Source organism: Mus musculus, chromosome X, assembly GCF_000001635.26.
Source record: "Mus musculus strain C57BL/6J chromosome X, GRCm38.p6 C57BL/6J".
Taxonomy (NCBI): Eukaryota; Metazoa; Chordata; class Mammalia; order Rodentia; family Muridae; genus Mus; species Mus musculus.
The window spans coordinates 74,637,696-74,648,975 of NC_000086.7; the positions used below are offsets into that span (position 1 = coordinate 74,637,696).

Consider the following 11,280-nt stretch of genomic DNA (forward strand, 5'->3'; position numbering starts at 1 on the left):
CAGAGGTCATCTGGGTTAAAAATAAGCAGAGGAACACTGAAAATTAATTTACTGGGGAGAGGACTTCAGAGACCCCTGGGACAAGAATGGAGTCCCATGTTCCCAAGGAAATTCAAGGATACAGACCATAAGAGGAGGAAACAGGACCTTCTGGGAGGCATGTCAGGGCTGCTTCTCATCAGTACACCCCAGGAACAGTGACTCCAAAGAAAGGCAGGCCTTTTCCCTTTCCTACAAACACCAGAAGTCTCTGATCTCAGAAATGTGAGAAAAGCTGAGATGCCAATGCCTGGTGCAGGGCTGCAGACAGCCCACAAGGTCAGCAAATCTCTCTCTCCCTCCCTCCCTCCCTCCCTCTGTCTCTGTCTCTGTCTCTGTCTCTGTCTCTGTCTCTGTCTCTCTCTCTCTCTCTCTCTCTCTCTCTAAGAGTATGAAGTCTCTGGCATGTGGAGGATGGCTGAGGATGTAAAGTGCTTCCTGCATGGGGTGAAAACCTGAGTTCATTACCCAGTACTCATACAAAAGGGGGAAAAAGGTATGCAGACAGGCATGTTCAATCTCAGCACTGGGGTAACAGAGACAGGGGGATCAAAAGAGCAGCCTGGCAAGCCACAATTCTAGAAAAATCAGCGAGCAGCAGGTTCAGTCAGAGATCCTGTCTCAAAAACTCAAGAGAATAACTTAAGAAGACATCAGATCTTGACATATGACTCCCGCACACTTGTGCATGCACACACTTGTACATTAATACGGAGAGATACACAGAGAGACAGGGAGAGAGAAAAACAGACACACACACACACACACACACAGTTGGGGAGAGAGAGAGACAGACAGATACACACACACAGGTGAGACACACACACACACACACACACACACACACACACACAGAGTTGGGGGGAGACAGACAGACAGATACACACACACGCAGGAGAGAGAAAGACATTGTAAAGCACAATAGACTGTTTTCTTGTGTGTTTGTTGCCTCTTGTTCTTTGCATTGTTGTTGTTCCAGGGTCACAACATTTCCAACCCCTTCTATGGCTTCAAAGCACAGCCTCAAAACACACATCTGTTCTCTCCCTTGGCATGAGTGAGTGAAGGAGGAAGTAATGGAGAAAAGAGTGGAGCCCAGCCCCATCCATACAGCACCCTAGAGAGAAAGAAGATTGGAGAGGGGAACACATGCCAGAGACACAGTGTCGTCAGGAACCTGCTGTGCTGTCTAGGTGCATGGGGTCCGTGCAGAGGCGGCAGCCTGTGCTCTAGCTCACCAACACTCCACACAGGGCTAATGACTTTCCAGAGAGGCACCCCCACGGGACTTGTACGTGTTGGGGCACCGGCGAAAGAGAGCCAAAAGGCCAGGCCTGGACTGAAGCTTACAGGATCAGTAGAGCGGTCTTAGACATCTACACTGTCAAGCAGGAACGTGAACATTTATTTCGAGGGGGTAAAGAAACACTTAGTGAGGAGCTTTGACAGCAGCCATTGTGTGCCCCCACGGTCTCCCAGATGTTCCAGTTTGGAGGCACTTCCTGTCTCCTGTCTTGGGAGCCTCAGGGGTGACAGCTGAAAGGAGGACGATCCCTTCTAAGGAGTGGGCACAGGAGGGTCCCTGGCAGCCCGAATCCTGGCTGCTGACCTCTTCCTGGCCGCCTTTAAGATGGTCTTGTCGAATAGCTCTTTCTCACGGTAGTGCACGGGTGGGCCACGCAGGTACTTCTCTTCTGCCTCCTTGTAGCTGAGCTCATCCAGGGCAGCGATGGAGTAGATGATGGCTTCTGGAAAAAGAACTTCCATGGTAAACCTCACTTTGTCTCCTCTTGCCAGCGAGAGCAGGGCCTCGTCTGCTTCCTTGGCCACTTCTTGCAAATGTCTGGCCACGAGATGCAGCTGGTCATCGTCCTCCAGGTAGGTCTCAATGCAGAAGACTTCCCTCTTTGATTTCCAAAGATCGTCCAGCCACCTGGAGGGTTTTCTGCCCTTCACGATGTCCAGCAGGTGCTGGTCGGCCCCCTTTCTCTTCACGATGAAGTCCACGAGCTTCTGGTTGGCTCTGTCCCAAGCGGCCCTCATGCGGTCGGGCAGGAGTTTCTTGTAGGGCCCCTTCCCACCCAGGGCGGTCTCCTCCTCCCAATCTTCCAATTCAGCATAGCTCACCTTGGGGAAATCGATGTGCAGGTCACCCTCCTGGACGGCTCTCCTTAGCGGGTAACTGGCTTGGGTGGTGTAGTAGTCCATAAAGGAGCCCAGTAAGGAGCCACGGGAGAGGCCCTCTCTGTAGTGGTCGATCACTGAGAAGCACCAGTTGATGCCCTGGGCGTACAGTCTGCTGGCTCTCCTCACAAGTGATACTTTCTCCCCACAGTCCAGGTGCTTCAACTTGCGGAGAGGGACACGGATACCCCTGCGCTCAAACTGCATGTTGCCCTCGATCAACAGCACCCTCGCCATCTTGTCGATTTTGCTGACACTCTTGACCACTGCTGGCCAGAAAGGAAGGTCCTGAAATTTGAACCAAACCAGCGTTCCTTGCTCAATGGTGCTGGGCTCCTGGGCAGAAACCACATTGGTGGCTTTGGCATCTTTCTGAACTCGGGCCCCTCTCCTCTTGAACCTGGTGTTGGTCACCTTTGAGTGCACTTGGGGTTCCCATTCTGGGAGCCCACACAGGGCACACAGCACATGGGTCTTCTTTTTTCGACTAGCTATGCGGAGTGACCTGCGTAGCCTCAGGACTGGGGGCATGCAGGCTGCAGATGCCCGCTTTGAGTCTGGCTTCGGGGTCCCCAAGCCAGGATGGTCCTTGTTCTCTGCGAGGGCGGTCTTTCTTTGGGCTCCAGCTGCCCGGATCTCTAAGCCAGCACACCGAACTCGTTGTTTGAGGGCTTTGGGTGAGATAGAGATGTGCCTCGGTGGCCCAGAGGCAGCCTGCTGCTCGGTTTTAGATCGGGTACCCTTCCTGGAGGCTGGGGCACTCAAAGACCTGAGCTTTCTCTTCCCTGTGCCTGGCTTTCTCTTCCCTGGATTACCGCCAGCTTTTCCCAAGGGTGTCTTCTTTGAGTAACTTGGCCACACTCTGGTGCCTCTTAACACATCCCCTTCCACTTCAGAGCGCGGGAGGCCTGCAGCAGTGTGGGCCTGGGCTTCCCCCACAGGCACTGCAGGCACATTCTGCGAGCCCATCATCACAGGACCTGGATCCGGGCGGACCCGCTTCCCAGGACTCCTCTGGGAGAGCCCTTGGCCTTTCTGGTTGCGCCCCTGGAGGCACAGGTGCATGTGCAGGTGCAGACGCAGGCGCAGGTGTAGGTGCAGGCGCTGGCACAGGCTCAGGGGCAGAAGCTGGCGCAGGCGCAGGCGCAGGCGCTGGCCTAGGCTGGAGCTGCTGGAGCTGGCCTGCTCTTTTGGAACCTTTGGAGCCAAGGTGCTGGTTCTTCGGCTACCTGCTCTTCCTCCTTGAAAGAAGCTGCTTCCCTCACCCAGACCATCCAGGGCCACCTTGAGGGCTCTCCTGGATGCCCTGGTCTGCCCTGGCGAGCCCCTGCCCCGTGACTCCTTTCCTGCCAAGGAGTTGATGCTTATGATTTCAGACTTGGCTAGGGGCCTCACCTTGGAGCTCCTCACTCTCCTCTTCTCACCCACAGGCAGTATTTGGACCTCCAGGAAGGGCACCCCTCTCCTCTTACTATGGGCTGGGGTCCTGGGTCTGGACAACACCCTTGCAGGACACAGCTGGCTCTTCCAGCCACAGAGTACATATTCTGACGAGTCCATGGTGACTGAACTCTGGGGCTGTGCTGATCAGGACAGGGTGACTCCTTTGGTTGTTCTGGGCACTGTTGTGACTGCCCGCCGGTCCTCTCTGGCTCTGCTCTCCTGCCTGTGGCGCTGCTCTCCCTCCAGAATCTGGTAGAGAAGTTTGAACTGACCGAAGTCGCTCAGGGTGGTACGCGCTTATCCTGTAGGGTGGGAGAGGGAAGCAGAGCTGCATTAGGAAGGAGATCGCCTTTAGTGGACAAGGAAGCAGCACCTCAGTGAGGCAAGGCATGAGAAATCAAGGGAGCTGACAGAGTCTGTTCTACAGAATGGAGGATGTGGGAGAAGGTATGGAAGGTTCCAGAGCATCTGTGGGAGACAGTCACAACAATTTTGTTCCTCGACCTGAGGCTGGGGTGGCGAACATCCTCCCAGAGAGATGGGTGTCTTTACAAGGCTTGTGTGTTTTCTTGCCCACCCAGTCAGTGTCTTGGGGCTCACTGGGATTCCCTGGGGGTGGGGGAGCCATCCTCACTGTTTTCTTTCCTAGGGAGGTAGCCCTGTGCTGCTGACACCAGGAGCCCTTGGACTCCTAGGGAACTTGCCTTCCAGGCCAGTGTGTTAGCAGGTTAAAGAGCAATGGGGCTGGGGAAATGTTCATGGTGATTTGCAAGTAAGGGTGGCTGCTGTCATAGCTGCTGGCCTCCTTCTGTCCCAGTCCCCGACCCTAATCCCCACCCCTGTGACGCCAATCTGTTGGTCAGAGCTCTTGTTCCCTACTCCAGCATGGACCTCACTATGGGATCAAGTGTTCGCAGGGCACACCCGGGGAGAGCCCCAAATGTGGGAAGCCGCCCTCACATTCGCCGTTGCAAGATGGCGCTGACAACCTGTGTTCTAAGTGGTAAACAAATAATCTGCGCATGTGCCAAGGGTAGTTCTCCACCCCATGTGCTCTGCCTTCCCTGTGATGACAACTCGGCCGATGGGCTGCAGCCAATCAGGGAGTGACACGTCCTAGGCGGAGGATAATTCTCCTTAAAAGGGACTGGGTTTCACCATTCTCTCTCTTGCTCTCTTGCTCTCTTGCTCTCTTGCTCTCTGGCTCCTAAAGATGTAAGAATAAAGCTTTTGCTGCAGAAGATTCCGGTTTGTTGCGTCTTTCCTGGCCGGTTGAGAACGCGTGTAAGACCCAAAGAGAAAGCACTTCATTGTGGAGAAATGCTTACTAATTGGCATTCTCAGCAGTATCAGGTGGAGCTCAACAGAATAAGCCAGTGCCTCTGTTGGAATCGTGCACCCGCATGCTGCAACCTCAAGTCTGCAGGAGACCCTGCACATCCCTATCTGCCTGTGATGGGCACTGTTCTAACAATAGACCCCAGACCACAGAGCTCTCTTGCACACGAGCTCTGTGGCCTAATTTTGATCCACATGGTCTTAAACACATAGAAAATTAATGGCCTGGATGGTACCTTGCCCATCCCTAACTCCAGGGGTGTTCACACTCATCTGTAAAATAGCTCTTCTGTTCATGTTCCCCCATACTCTGCCTCTCAACAGAGTTCCTCCTTCACAGCCATCTTAGTGGAATCTCTTTACGTTCTTCTCTCCCTCTCTCTCTCTCTCTCTCCCTCTCTCTCTCTCTCTCCCTCTCCCTCTCTCTCCCTCTCCCTCTCTCTCTCTCTCTCTCTCTCTCTCTCTCTCTCTCTCTCTCTCTCTCTCTCTCTCGTGTGTGTGTGTGTGTGTGTGTGTGTGTGTGTGTGTGTGTGTTGTGTCTGGTTTGTATGGGGGTGTGAAGGGCAGGTTGGCTACTGTGTTACTGACTGCCTCTGCCTTGAACCAGTCTGGTTCCTATCAGCAGTGTGTATGTCATGCATGCCTGTGTGAAACAAATTCCTCACCTGTCTGATCCTCAAAAGAGGCCCACTGTGCTTGCTGATAGGTATGGACTACAACACGGAGGAAGGATCAGGATGGGCTCACATGCCACCGCTGCTCACTGTTTATGCCAGGAAGCAAGCGATCCAGGTCATGACCTGGGCCCCAGCAAGCACAGTGAGGCAGAGCACTGGTGGACTCTGGCCTCCTGAAACAGCTTCCTAAGGACGCTGCTCTTCTTGTGAACTCCTGTTACCCCTTGTCCCTTCTGTGAGCATGGGCCAATGGAGCTCATCATGGCACTCCAGACCTTATCTGTAGGAATTTCCAACCATGCAGAAACATGGGGGGCGGGGAGGACAGATGATATTCTCCTGATCCCCTCGGTCCTTCCCTTCCCTCCCTCTGTATCCACAAACACCTGCTGGTACACTCTAGCTCCCAATTCACTCCACAAACGTGCAGTGTCCCTTCTGTTGTATTCCCACCCATGTCTTACTGACTTCAAATCTAAGTTCATGATGCCTAAAGTGGTTTTCTACATAAAGCAGTCTAGGAATGTCTCAGGGCACACCTTCTGGATGATGCAATAGCACACGTGTACTGTGGAGGTATGGAGTTCAACTTAGGGATCACAGAGACAGTGGCTCTTCATCCTAGGAGGCTGTGTCATCTCCTGGTGTTGGTTTCCTCTGATCCAACCCCCTTGGAGTCCTGGGCCTTGTCACACGGATATCTCCTGAGGAAACGGAGGAAAACATGAACGCTTCAGTTACTTTTATGCTGCCTTCTGCTGGACCTTCCTTGTGCATGCTTTCCAGCAAGGCTAAATGAACCCCCATCAAGTTCAACCATGCCTCTCCACCATCCAGGCATCATGCCTCGAACACGTGAGAGCCCACCCACCCCTCAAAGGATACCCTTGGAAACCACAGATGCCTGAGGCACACCTATCGAGTACACGACGCCTTCTACCCTTCTCAGGCTTGCACATGCTTCTGCTTCCCTCACGTGGGGCATTCTCAGCCCCACATAATTCATTCTCAGCCCCAAATAATTCTAATTTCAGTTAGAAAGCATACCTGAGAATACCAAGTATGTGTTCAAGCCCACAAACCAGAGTATCCGTGTAGCATCTATAACTCAGTCATAAAGAAATGTGTCTGCACTCATATCAGGCCACGCTCCCCCCAGTGTGTATTCCATCTGTGCATGCCTACTGCTCCTGGGTACATAAAAGTCCTTATGCTTCCTACATCCTGGTTAGATGTTAGCAGTATGGCCACCTGCCTCCACTGTTTCCAGGTGCCGCCTCTAGTGCACTACTTTCAAAAGGTTCCCCGAAATTTCTGTGAGTTGCCTTTCTGATGAAAAGGGCACACTATCTTCCCCAGGGGCACACAGAGAAGTTTGGGAGGTGGAATCCTGAAATCTCTGTCTCAACACACACTTTGGCCCTGGGACCAAAGGCCTTCTATCAAGAACTTGCACACATTCCCTCTGTGATGTGTCTTTTCACATTTTCTCCAGATGGGAACAATGGCTTCCCTCCCTGCAGTAAGACAGACAGGCGGGGGACAGTCTGATGAGGGGGTGCAAGAAGAGTACAACGCCTATTGCTCTCACACGGGGGTTGGGGGGGGGCAGAGATACACGGTGATCCAGATGTGCTGGTGGGTCAGAGAGCAGCCCCTGCCGCACACCAGGTAAAACCCAGCTGATGCTCCACCCAACTGTGTGAAGTGAGCAAGGTAAAGACTCAGTCAGACACAGAAGCAAACTAATTACCTGCCTAGGGAACAGACTCTGCCCCTTTCTTGGGTTCATGCCACGCTGATCTTTATCTCCTTCTGTCTAACTGAGACTAGTGGTCAGATAGAGACAGCTGTCTTTGGGAGGCATTTTTTACTTCCTGTGTCAGGCAGGCCTCCGGGCCAAGAGAGTATTGTCACCACTGGGCTTCAACCATTCTCCAAGGGAATTGCAGGTTTCCCCCACCCACACCTTACCCCCAGCCCCATTTACCTCCTCCTCAAATGCCTCCCAGCTTCTCTCTCAGACAACACGAGCGAGCAAGCGGCAACTATCCAGGGTAAGGTGCTGTCACACAAACAGGGTCATCCTGTCAAGAAGAGCACATGTGACAATCATTGCCAAACAGAGAGGAGGTGTCCATTTACAATGGTGAACTATGCTCTCAGGGCCTGAAAAAGATAAAGCTAGCAGCAAAGAAGTGTCACCTGAGGACAAAGAGACAGGGCTGAGTGAGCAGCCAGTCCTTGGGGCTTCTCTTCAATCAGTAGTAGTGAGAGAACCTCCCCTGTCCGGGGTGGGGGTGGGGTAGAGCAAACAAGCTCCCAAGGCACACTTGCAGACTCAGCTCTCACAAGCAGGTTGACTGCAGGCACCTACCTACATGCCTTGCGTGTCTGTCTAGTCATTCTACCTCTCCAGCCTGTGAGTGTCCTTCACAAATGTATCTGTAACCAGGAAAGAATGACTTGTCCCCGTTGTCATGGCAACCACAGTGTCATCAGAAAACATTCTCTCCTACTAGCCAGTTCGCTGAGGAAATCAGGAAGTACTAATCCACCCACCCAGGAGGCTGACTGTTCACTTACATCCCTGTCACCCCAAAGCCCGCTGCCCCCTCCCAGTGAAACATTTTCTCTAGCACTGCAACACCTCCCTAGTCCACCCAAAATAGCACCATCTACTAGGAAACAAGAATTCAAACACCCCAGGCTGCAGAAGATACTTAATTCAAACCACTACCACTACCAACCATGTGCATACACACACATACACACACACACACACACACACACACACAGAGAGAGAGAGGGGGGGGGAAGGGGGAGAATAGGAGAGGGGGACAGAGAGGGGGAGAAGGGAATGGAGGGGGGAGGGAGAGGGGGAGGGAGAGGGGGATGGGGGAGGGAGAGAGGGAGGGAGAGGGGGAGGGGGAGGGAGAGAGGGGGGAAAGGGGGAGGGAGAGGGAGAGAGGGAGAGGGGGAGAGAGGGAGAGGAGAGGGAGAGGGAGGGAAAGGGAGGGGGAGAGGGAGACAGGGGTAGGGGTGGAGAGGGGGAGGGAGGAGACAGGGAGAGGAGAGAGAGAGGGAGGGAGAGGGCTAGAGAGAGGGGAGAAAGAGAGAGAAGGAAAGGGAGAGGGGGAGGGAGAGGGAGGGGAGGAGAGGGGAATACATGCATACACCCACCCTCATTCACAGGCATAGAGGAAACTGTGTTCCACTAAGCTGTCCCAAGGCATGCCTGCCACTCTAGGCAGCCATGCCCTCACCCAGTGAGATGTTTTCTCACCAGATTAGATGACATCAGTTTGGACACACAGTTCTTAGGGATTTTTCTACTCTGCTCATGGCTCATGCATGGATCCTTACACAAAGTGACTTTTGTTGAAGCGATTTCACTGAAAATGCTTCTCATGTCCATAAAGAGACAATGCATTTCCTTCTGAGAGCTTGTATAATATCCTGCTGTGTGGTTGTAGAATGCTTGGCCCATCTCTTCGTCATAGGATTAAATCGGGACTTTCCCACTGTGATTTCAGCTGTCTTGAGCTTTGACACGCCTATATTCACTTGGATGCCTCTATATGGGGAAGCTGCACTTACCTAGAGGTGGCGGGACCCTGTGATGGGCTGATGCAGCATTTCCCATTTTGATGGACACAAAGGTCCTCCCCACAGTAGATAAAACATTGAAAATTCCCACAGCAACAGGGCCTTCACAGTTATTCTTAATTCCCTTCCTAAATAGTCAAGTGGCGGCTGGCTGGATTTAACTCCTGTCCTTCTTTGTTTCCTGCATCCTCAAAGGTCTGACTTCATGGAATGTGCTTTCTGAGCCCCCACACACAGATGCGCATGCACAGATGATGTGGCGGTGAAGTGTGGTCGACATAGATGCACATCCCTTGGAAGAAGACAGTAGGACCATGAAGTGTCAGAGCCGGAGCTGAACAATACTGTGATAGCCAGGTGTCTCACTTGTACAGTAGATAACACAAAGCTCTGGAAGGCGATCAGAGAGGGGGCCCTGAGTACTGCAGTCCTAAAGAGGCTGGTCAGGAGTCTGTACCGTGGGCATGGGACGAGGGGCCTCCTGTTTCTGCCCCTTGTGTACTTTTGCAGTCATCACTGGCCGCCCGAGTCCTCCAGAGAAGCAGCCACAAGGGACACTTAGACAGGAGGGGCTTACTGCGGCCCAGTGTGCAGGCATAGCTATAGACACCAGTCCAGCATGCACATCATCTTCAAGTGTCAAGTTACAGTCGTGTGATTGTTTGGTGGGCATCAGTTCATCCAGTCTTATGCATGACGTGGAGCTTTCAGTTGTGCATGCGTGAACTGGAAAGTAGCCTAGGAAAGGCCGGAAGTACCTTTCTGCCTTTCTGGGGAGGCTAGCATTCCTTAATTTCTGTGTGTGAGGACAGGGTTTCGGATGACTGAGCGAATAATGTTTGTGTGAGCAACTAGTTATTAGGGCCAATGAGGTGGCACCGCGGGCCTCAAGCCCACACTGGAGTGGAAAAAGCCCAGAGGGCCACCCTTGGAAAGCTTTGTCAAGGTGATAGGGACTCTAAGGAATGTGTCTATGTAGGACAATATGTCTGCCTCTACAGAGACAAGGAACCTTCCGCATGACCCTTTCAGTACCCTTTCTGTAACCTCGAAATTCTGCACAGGTCCATGCTTCCTGCTGTCTTGCAGGAACACTTCATGGTCCTACTGTCCCGGTCCTCACCCAAGGGCTGCGGACCCATATTGACCATGCTTCATCATCACATCATGGGATGCGCACACACGAAGCTTGGGGGATCAGAACACAAGTTCCATGAAGTCAGACTTTAAGGGTGACTGAAAACAGGGAGCGGAGATGTTCCTGACACACTAGGCTCTTCCTAGGTGAGTTCCAGGTTTATGCATGCACAACTGAAAGCTCCAAGTCACTCGTGCGCTATTACAGGCCGTGCCGGCTATGGCAGAGGTGCACACTGGCCAGGCTCACACAGGGCAGACATGGTTTTCCACAGGGCAAGAGGAAGTGAGGAATACTTGGGACCACCCTGGAGGAGAAAGAGGGTCTTAGAGATTGTGGTGAGCTATATGTGTCCCTGTAGGTGAAGTAGGTGAAATGATCACATATGGAGAGCCAGGAGAGTCCTGACTGAGGTCAAGTTCTGGAGCCCGAATTCCACAGTGGAGTGGAGGAGTGGAGGAGTGGAGGAGGCGGGAAAGGGTGGTGTGGGAAAGCTTTGATACAAGGAAGCAGGGACTGAGAAGGGTGGGCAGGACAGCCCGTGTGTTTGCAGAAGGACTAGGGATCTGCCACATGGCCCTGTCTGAAGTCCTTGGGCACAGGAGACATTCATCCAGGTCCACACTACCACAGTTGGGCCTACTCAAAACAGGTAGGTGTGTGGGTGTTTCAGGTCCTCCCAGGCCTCAAGGGCACCGTTTGTCCACACAAGCATGCACGGTTGCCGGTGGGCCAATTATTGTCTGATCACCCATGCCCAGAATAGCTGTAGCCATTTTGTTCCATGCCTGGCAGCTATTTCATAGTGTGGCTTTAACATGCCTGCCAGTCATTGACAAGGAGAAGCGACTT

At 52.9% G+C, this 11,280-nt stretch overlaps 1 protein-coding gene across 2 annotated transcripts; it reads right to left on the reverse strand.

The window, feature by feature from the left end:
* Window positions 1-1,418: 1,418 nt before the first annotated feature.
* Window positions 1,419-8,293, reverse strand: Gm5640 (predicted gene 5640). 2 transcript variants are annotated; one of them, XM_006528122.3, is made up of 4 exons: window positions 8,059-8,293; window positions 7,672-7,768; window positions 6,221-6,385; window positions 1,419-3,968 (listed from the first exon to the last, which is right to left on the reverse strand). In XM_006528122.3, exon 4 carries the CDS (start codon window positions 3,781-3,783, stop codon window positions 1,597-1,599), a length of 2,187 nt encoding a protein of 728 aa, XP_006528185.1. In that variant the 5' UTR covers window positions 3,784-3,968; window positions 6,221-6,385; window positions 7,672-7,768; window positions 8,059-8,293; the 3' UTR covers window positions 1,419-1,596. The 2 variants fall into 2 exon arrangements, with proteins under 2 accessions (XP_006528185.1, NP_001092772.1); NM_001099302.1 differs by lacking the exon at window positions 8,059-8,293 and adding an exon at window positions 7,887-7,940 and having other exon boundaries at window positions 1,424-3,968.
* Between the last annotated feature and the right edge of the window lie 2,987 nt (window positions 8,294-11,280).

Excerpts from the sequence above, each read along its gene's own strand:
- Gm5640 (XM_006528122.3), bottom strand. The coding sequence starts at position 3,783 with ATGGACTCGTCAGAATATGTACTCTGTGGCTGGAAGAGCCAGCTGTGT.